Source organism: Pieris rapae, chromosome 2, assembly GCF_905147795.1.
Source record: "Pieris rapae chromosome 2, ilPieRapa1.1, whole genome shotgun sequence".
NCBI classification, from domain to species: domain Eukaryota; kingdom Metazoa; phylum Arthropoda; class Insecta; order Lepidoptera; family Pieridae; genus Pieris; species Pieris rapae.
In genome coordinates this window covers 8,174,880-8,184,574 of record NC_059510.1, presented here as the reverse complement: position 1 = coordinate 8,184,574, position 9,695 = coordinate 8,174,880, and the positions used below count along the sequence as shown (strand labels likewise).

The 9,695-nt window shown below is 32.9% G+C and overlaps 1 protein-coding gene across 1 annotated transcript; it reads left to right on the top strand.

The window, feature by feature from the left end:
* Window positions 1-4,301: 4,301 nt before the first annotated feature.
* Window positions 4,302-8,717, top strand: LOC111002890 (tyramine receptor 1-like). Its single transcript, XM_022273170.2, has 5 exons — window positions 4,302-4,566; window positions 4,634-4,774; window positions 6,640-6,868; window positions 7,287-7,473; window positions 8,092-8,717. Exons 1-5 carry the CDS (start codon window positions 4,329-4,331, stop codon window positions 8,629-8,631), a joined length of 1,335 nt encoding a protein of 444 aa, XP_022128862.2. The 5' UTR covers window positions 4,302-4,328; the 3' UTR covers window positions 8,632-8,717.
* The last annotated feature ends 978 nt before the right edge of the window (window positions 8,718-9,695 follow it).

Here is a 9,695-nt window from a genome sequence, read left to right as displayed (position 1 = left end):
AAATGAATTTAAATTAGATTAATTAATCATTTTTGAAAACGAGTATTCACAAGTCAGAAGAAGAATTATACTAAATATAACGAAGATACACAAAATCGATAGTGAATATATCAGATAAAAAAGCAAACTATGCCCTATAAAACTATATTATTGGCAATCTTGTTACTTGCGTAACACGGAGAAAAGATGATGGGCTGATGGTTGGTAAATATGGAGACAGGGAGCAGGTACCCAAGAGGGGAACATATCCACAAACGACTTAATAACATTTAGCTATAAGTAATACTAATAACATTTGAAATAAAACTTAACATATGGAAATAAAAATACATTATTATTATTAACATTTTATAATCATTAATGGCATTTAGGTACACGGTATCATTATATTAATTGTCTGGTGATAATAATTACAGTTTCTTTATACAATTACTGCAAATGGGACATTCACACATCACACATCCTGGAACTACATTTTATCCTGAGTAATGTTATTTATTTATAAAAACCAAGGCGATCCTAAGTTTACAAGAGTACACAATAATTGAATGAAATTTACAGGCAAAACAAAAAAAATATTATATTAATATTTTTAACAAAATAAATCAGTGGCGCTGAAAACTTTTCAGAGGGCTTCAGATTTCTGTATCTTTTTCATAATCATTTGTCAATCTAATTGGCAGCCTATGCCTGCAGCCTGACACACGCTGACAACTTTGGGTCCAAGGCAACCTAACGATGTTTTCCTTCATCGTTAAAGGAAATGTTAACACACATAGAGAAAGTGCATTGGCCGGCGAGGATCGAACTTGAGAGTCACCCATGACAAGAAGCTAACACTGCTTAACATCGTTAATTTAATTTAATTTTTCCAAAAGAAGATCAGACAGTGGAGCATTTGCTTCTACACTGCCCTATATTAGCATCGTCCAGTAACGACCTGGAGCAACAAATGCAGATGACTATAGACAGACACACACAGACCGTGCCTGGAACGGTTCTGGGAAAAAAATATTAAATATATAAAGGCGGCAAACAAGACCGAAAGAGCGGGTCTTGCGGGGAATTGCGCCCCGGCTCGCCCATGAATATTGTAAATAAAAATATTACCGATGTAGTCGGGGCGTAATTCCCGACGCGTAACACTTCACACTATTTCACAAATGTACAGTAGCAGTGAAATGTATTTTTTTGTTTTTTTTTTCAAAAAAAATGTGAGATAGAAAAAGTCCCTGGACACAATCGCAGGGGTGTAGAGAAAATAAAAAAAAACATCCTTAATTACTATTTAATTTTTCGTTGTATCATTGAGGACTTTGAATGTTATAAAAATTAAAGCAAGGAAGTAAATGAGTTTTACTTAGGCTTATCTCATTAACAATTTATAGTATCCCTTAACAGTTTCCTCCCGGACGGCCAAATTTTTGCTGGTATCTGAAATCATGAATATTAATGTTTCATACTTTATTTAATAAAGAATTTAGTCATTATTTAAGAGAGTTTATCTGGTATTAACTGCTTATATGTCCTTGTTAGAGAGAGATTAGTTGTTTATAAAATAATACTGACACATTTGTTGATATTTGAGTTGATATTTATTTTTCTTTAGTTACTACTTGAACTACTATTGATCTAAAAGAACCATGCCTATCTTACATTGTATATGGAAGAAATAACACGTTCTAGTATAAGACTACTCACTCGTAACAGGGTATACAAACACCCCACGGCGCCCTAGTCATCCCCGCGGGACAACTGGAAGAGTTGGCAATAAAGTCATCATCACCACCTTTGCCGTTGCTTTCAAACGCCATGCCATCATCATAATCATCAGCCTGCCTTGTTACCCGTGAATTGGGCATGCATTGCACACTGATAATTAGTAGTAGTAATACGACGTAGTGCTTCATGTTTACTTTTAAAACTGATATAGAAAATGTAACTTTAGTCTTGAGTGGATGATAAGGTGACATCTCTCACATTTGACCGCTCGTGAACTTGACGCGACTCTTTTGAACCGTGTGAGATTAATCGCAATGGTTGGGTCGGATTTTATATTAAATGACACGAATTTGATGATACTTATTTTGTAGGTGTCTTCGGAAACTTGATTGGACACCTCCAAGTAATTTTCGCTGCCGGAGTTGCGTCTAAGTATTTAAAAAAAAATTGTGTAATGTATTGGAAGATGTAAACAAACCGTACATTTTCTAATTTTCTATTGGTTCGTGGAGATGTGACATTCTGTAAAAAAATCGTTTTTTAATTAATCGATTTTTCATGCTCAGAAATAAAAATAATTGATTTTTTATATTTATCGATTATTTCATAATTTTTTAATTTCATACATTTAGAACAATCACATGGTTTATTGCGCCATCTACCTAAGAAAAGAACCGCAGTATTTATTATGCATCAATTCTAAATGTAGGGCTAGAAGGCTTATACTTTCGAGAACTGAACTAACAACAATAACCTCTATTTGCTACTCATGAAAATACAGTATCAGTATTTGGTGTATAATATATAATTATAAACTAGTTAATATAAGCCAACTAAGGATGATATAAGTCAACATTTAGTGCTCAGCTCCCTCTTAATTTAACCAATAATTGTGATATATTAATGTATGCATATTAAACAAAAAACATGACAGCGTTGAGTTATGTAACCCAACATTAGTTAAAAAAGAAAATCAATGGCGCTACAACCTTTTTAGGTCTTGGCCTCAGATTTCTGAATCTGTTTCATGATCATTTTTAAATCTAATAAGCAAGTAGGTGATCAGCCTCCAGTGACACACGTCGTCGACTTTTTGGGTCTAAGACATGTCGGTTTCCTCACGATCTTTTCCCTCACCGTTCGAGCAAATGTTAAATACGGACATAGAAAGAAACTCCATGACAAATATATAAAAAAAAATCATCTGGAACACGCAGTTTAGCCATGCTACAGTTCTTCACTCTGGCTTAATATATAGACACAGAGACACAGTACTAGCTAACGTGAGTGAGCTGAGATAACACCCCTGATTTTGAGTTTCGGTTAATTGATGCCTGGAATTGCATCGTTTTCGAAAACTTTTGCATCGTTTTTGACATTTCATCCTCTTCGCGTAACACGGTCAATTAAAACGTGAAAAATGCTTTCAGAATTCGGTCAAGAGATCATTTTACATCATCCGACGATTCTCGGAATTCATTTACTTACGAAATTCTATGTCATATCATTAGGATTTTAAATTTTGAGCACCTTAGTAGTTAGTTGTTATTAATACAATATTTTCAAAATGAAAAATATAATATTTTTTTGCAGATTTATTTAATTATCGCGGTGTTACTGAAACAATTTATGGTTCAAATGAAAAATCAATCATCAATCGTCACATTTATCACAGAAGCAGTTGCCAACTCCTACATAGGAAGTGCAGACTTCACTCGCTTAACTTAATTAACCTGAATCTAATCTTCGCTGGCACGTCCACACACTAAACAATAAAAATTTAGTTCCGAGTTTTGTTACGCACTTCCTCGACAACAACATATTGCAACTAATTTAAAAAGCTTCTCCATTTATCCTAAAAAAAAGTCATATTATTTTTATGATTTCATTGAAATTTAATTTAAAACATCCTAAATATAATTAAAGTAGTCAAAATACTGCTTCTAAATAATTATACGGGTTACGCATACCTATGCGTTTTGTCCAACAAATCAAGTATTGAAATAATTTTAGTAGCTAAACAAAAAGTAACGATCACAAATAATATTTAAATAAACGTGCAAATAGCTTAATAAAACATATAACTAAAAATAAATCTGTGGCGCTACAACCTCTTTAGGTCTTGACCTCAGATTTCTGAATATGTTTCACGATCATTTTTAAATCTATCAGGCAAGTAGGTGATCAGCCTCCAGTGCCTGACACACGCCGTCGACTTTTTGTGTCTAAGACTGTCGGTTTCCTCATGAAACTTTCGTTCAGCGTTTCAGCAAATGTTAAATGCGCACATAGTTATGATATTCCTCAGGCCATTATGATTCCTTTGTACCTGATACGCTGAAAATATTTGGGTTGAGTGAATGTCGTATGAGTGAGAGTTAAAATCATACTAACGTCTAACAGGGCACAATCGGGATTCTAACACGTGACCTTAGTACTCTGCCAGGCCACTAAGTCTAGACTTTGCTATAACGTATATATAACTATTTTTATTAAATTATTACAAACGATGTTCAACATTAATTATTTTTCACACAGTAGATATAAAATTAACATTAATTCATTTGTTTCAGAAAATGGTGGATTTTAATTCAACGGCGTAACTTATGATCTCTCTAATAGATTACAAGGTAGTTGAAACTTTCATAAAATGGAATGCCTCAGAACCAGACGGCGAGTTATATATAGAAAATGTAGAAAAAGACGAAGAAAACGCAAGTAAATATACATATCAAATGGTAGAGGAAAATCCGCACTGTAATAAGACAGTGTGCACAGAATACGAAGCTTTTGAGGCAGCAGTTGTAGTCTTTCTGTGCGGTTTAATAGTCATTACTGTAATAGGTAAGTTTATATTAATAAAAATATATAGTCTGTGCAAAACTTTGTTCTCTATTCAAATATTTTTTAGGTAACACATTGATTATATCAGCAGTTTTAACAACAAAAAGGTTGAGGACAGTCACAAACTGTTTTGTAACAAGCCTGGCGCTTGCCGATCTTCTTGTTGGTATCTTTGTGATGCCGCCAGCGATAGCGGTTCATATAAGAGGTAAGATAGTCCAAATTTTTGTTTGCTTGTTGGCAACCAATTATTATTATCCAAAAATTATTAAACGTTTCTCGTTATATTTCAAAGTCGCTGGCTCTACATCTCAAAATGTGTCTTAGCCTAACGATAAAGTCTCCTAAAAAATCCCACGAAATCTAGTTTTTAATTATAAACAATTACTGTTATTTTTAACTTATAATTTAATTTACATTTTTATTAATTTTACTATGCACCTTTACATCCGACCTTTACATCCGATCAAAATGCTAATTATGACACTTTATTTACTTATTTTTTTTCTGATTTTCTGAAATCTAACTACTTTACTTATTTAAATACATGAATGTGAATTGCGTGTTACGTATTGTTTAATGTATATAGCATAGTTATTTACTATTATATTGTATTTTCGTTAACAAACATATATACGCCGGTGTACGTACATAAAAATATAAAGTTTTCAATGAATACTTTTTTTAATGAACTGCTTCAATACTTCTTAATTGACTAAAACTAGAAGGAATGCTATTCATTGCTAATCCTTTAAATTTGTGTGCCACACGTGATAACTGATTTAGAACAACGGTTTAAAACATTTTGATCTATGTATAAAATTAATTTAATGGTTGAATGATTTTTTAGGTTACTAGGGGAACAACGCGGCAATCCGTTAGTATTACGCAGATTATCATAAGCTCTCAATAATTTACGTTTTAATGAATGCGATTTTGAATTTAACAATACTGCGTTTTATATTTATTAATTTTCACTCATTGTTCATCTAATTTTATGCTCGATGAATTGCATCATATGGAAGGGTTTATTAAAAAAAAACGAATATTTAATATTATTATTATTACTATAATAATATTACTACTATAACCGTAATCACTAATCATTATATAACCGTAACTAATATTAGGCAAGTCGCCTTTTATGCCTTAAAAATACAGTAATAGGTTGTAATGTACTTCCATATCATAGAGCACAGAGAGTGTTGGCCTAGTGGCTTCAGCGTGTCACACACTTACATACAACACTCACTCACACGGGAAAAGATCATGAGGAAACGTGCCTTGACTCATAAAGTCGACGATTTGTGTCCCCTAATTGCGTATTAAATGAACAATTGATCACGGAACCGATACAGAAATCTGAGGCACCTCAAAGATTGTAGCTCCACTGATGTTTTTCTACATTTACACATACATTGTAAAATATTCATATACTGAAAACAAATTTTGCTTTTTAAATATAAGACCACAGTTCCCTAAACTTTTTTGTATCGTAGACCCCTTGCCATGTTTTTCCGTGTTGGGTAGACCCCCTACTTACCTGATATTGATTTCTAACTGTAGTGAAGTTTAGTGTTAAAAACTTAAACTAAAAACACACGTTAATTTATACATTTATTAATTGATTTTTTTTTGTTTTTACAAGTTCAAAATGTATTGCGACCACAAAGCGAATACCAACATCCTTTTAAATATTTTTGGCATATTTAAATTAATTTATACATTTATTAATTGTTTTTTTTTTTATTTTTACAAGTTCAAAATGTATTGCGACCACAAAGCGAATACCAACATCCTTTTAAATATTTTTGGCATATTTAAACAAAGTCTTTACCTACAAATACACAGTTTGACATTGGAGTCTTTTGAGAAAATGATTGATCGACTTTTCGAGGCCTTCACGTTTCATTAAATTTTCGCTTTTCACCTAAACTGAACCGACGAATAATGGTTGTGATAATTCATAAGCTTCAAAGGCAATGAACTCGTGTAAAATGGTGCTAACAAACCTCTGTAATTAAAATAAAGTAATTTATTTAATAAGATTATTTAATCCTTCCTCTTTTCCAGGCGAATGGGAGTTGGGATGGATCCTATGCGACATATGGATCAGCCTAGACATTCTCCTATGTACTGCTTCTATTCTATCATTATGTGCTATAAGCATAGACCGGTACTTGGCTGTTACGAGGCCACTGACGTACTCACGGCGTCGGAGATCAAAGAAACTTGCTCTAACAATGATTCTGTTCGTTTGGATTGCTGCTGGTGCCATTACATGCCCTCCTATGCTTGGATGGTTAGTATTATATGTCTACCATGGTATACACGAAGGCTTGATGCTTGCACGCAGTTTTTTATAACACAAAACTTGAATCAAATAATTATGCGATTATTTACTTTACATCGAAATGCCTTTTCATCTAATATCATTCTTGTGGTTAGTTTTTTTTTAAATGTAACTAACATTACGCTACAATCGAAGACAGGCGAGTGAAGCCACTATTTAATATGTTAAAATTAAATCAAAAATCCAAATCGTACTTATTTCGCTCAACTGATAGGGTATAGGTAATATTGTTGTATTCAATTTATAAAAATTAAAAAAAAACTAAAATTATTTACATTGTAACTTGTGTGCTGTTATTACAATAATGTAAATATAATGTTATAATCGCACAATAGAAAAAATATTCTTAAAAAGATAACTTTTTCAGGTATGAACCAGACCATAACCAAGGTGGTGTCTGTAGATATAACCAAAACGCAGGTTACGTCGTGTTCTCAGCCATGGGGTCATTCTTTCTGCCCATGATTGTCATGGTATATGTCTATGCCAGGATATCATGTGTCGTGGCAAGACGACATCAGCAACTGGCCAGTACAGCTAGTAAATGTACAAAGGTACTAATTGTCTCACACAATTATGTATTAAGATATTATAACTAACCTTAGTTAATTATTAGACAAAAAATACTTTCTAAAATCTAGTTTTATTTTATTTTGTTGTTTAATTATTTCTTATTCTAAAATTAATACACTATACAATAAAAACTAATAAACTTAAATAATTTAATTTTAGACAGCATATTTAGATATGTCTGTATCTAAGTTATTCTTTTACCAATATAATACATACAATAACCTTTGTATATATTTATTCGATCTACTCTGAAGTGTAAGGTTTGAAATTAGAATAAAAACAGTAACTGGTGTTTTGTTCATTACTAATATTAGATTATTATAAAAAGTCCCTTAGGAAAATGTGTCCAGCAATGATTAAACTGCTCTATAACTAGATAGCGTTCTAAATTCAATTTGAAAAGCAGGTAATTAAATTGCTTGAAGCAAATACCTACTGCAGAACTATAACTGAATTAATAATCTACCAGGGAAGTACATTTATAACTTTTATGACATACAAAAAAAAAAGAAAAGTGAGAAAGCACTATCTATCTGTACTGTTTGTTTCGTCCCAGGTGACCTCGTTTGACCACATGCTGATGATACAAATTGTTTCAGAAAGCCAATTTATCCTGTATTCGCACGGAATCCGATTCTGGGTCGGATAAACTTTCCCTACGACAAAGCGCATCTAAACAAACACCACAACACAACGATAACCAAGAACAAAAATGCCCTTGCTGTTTCCGAACTGAAAAGAGACAGAAACTGAAAAGGGAGAAGGAGAAAGAATCCAAATTCACCGAGTTTAAAGCGAACTACAAGTATAAGAGTTCAAGGATTTCCAGGAGGACACATTCGATAAGAGATCATGAGAACAATAGAGTGTCGTCGTTGCGAAGAGAAACCAAGACGGCTCAAACGTTAAGTCTAGTGGTGGGAGGCTTCGTCGCTTGCTGGTTGCCATTCTTCCTCTATTATCTAATGACTCCTTTTATACCAAATAGTTATGTTTACCCAGTCCTTATGTGTGTATTGACATGGTTAGGATGGTTTAACTCAGCTATAAATCCATTTATTTATGCATTTTATTCACCGGATTTCAGATTAGCGTTTTGGAGGTTGACTATTAGAAAATGTAAGAGGAATAAACGTTGATACACAGTTTCTTGTAAGTAAGGTTACGTAAATAATTATTATATACATATATAAAGTAAATAAATCAGTGGAGTACAACCTCTATAGGTCTGGGCTCCGATTTCTATTTTATAATAAATTAGTACGTGATCAGCCTCCTGTGCCTGTCGACTTTTTGGACCTCTGATCTTGGTTTCCTCACGATGTTTTCCTTCACCGTTCGAGCGAATGTATTTTTTTTATATAATAGGGGGGCAAAAGAGCCTGCGGGACGCCCAAAAGGGCATACGTCGCAGCCCATAGACACGCATTTTTAGTGGGTGCGTTGCCGTCCTTTTATAAAATGCGAACATAGAAAGAAAGTCCATTGGTGCCGGGGATCGAACCAACGATCTCAGGGATAAGTGTCACATAGTAAAGCCACTGGGCCAGCACAAATATACTAAACGAATTACGATTCCCTTTATCACAGCAGTCTTGTTTCAAACTCTTGGTTCTATACGAAATTATAGTTTAAAATACTTGCATAGTAGAAGTCTTTGAGTAAATTATCATACTGTATCAATCACCAAGGAAAGAATGACATGAACGATAAATTAAAAGGTCATGATTATATTTAACTCGCGATAATAAAGCAGGATGCTAAGATTTTTAAACATTATAACAATTGATTATTTATATATTTACAGAAATACATAACTTATCTTCCTATCCAATACGATAATGTCGAGAAACATAATATAAAACTAAACATATAATATATACAATATCGCTATTGTGAACTCACTTTGCGAACATATAAAAATGTCGATAGTATCTGATGGGATCTGTGCAACAGACTGGTTCTGGCAAATAACCTTGGCCGTAGCACATAGGTACAACAAAACCCAGATTTCAGTATATACTATATGTTTTATATAGTACATTATTATATCTTTTGAATATGAAACAATCAAGCATTTAAGTTGGACTTAATTATTCACAGTAATCATTATATTAGTTTTTGTTGACGTATCTAACATATCTACATTTTCTCATGATCCCGTCATTTGAAATGCCAACATGAAAAATGTTTTAGCTTATTG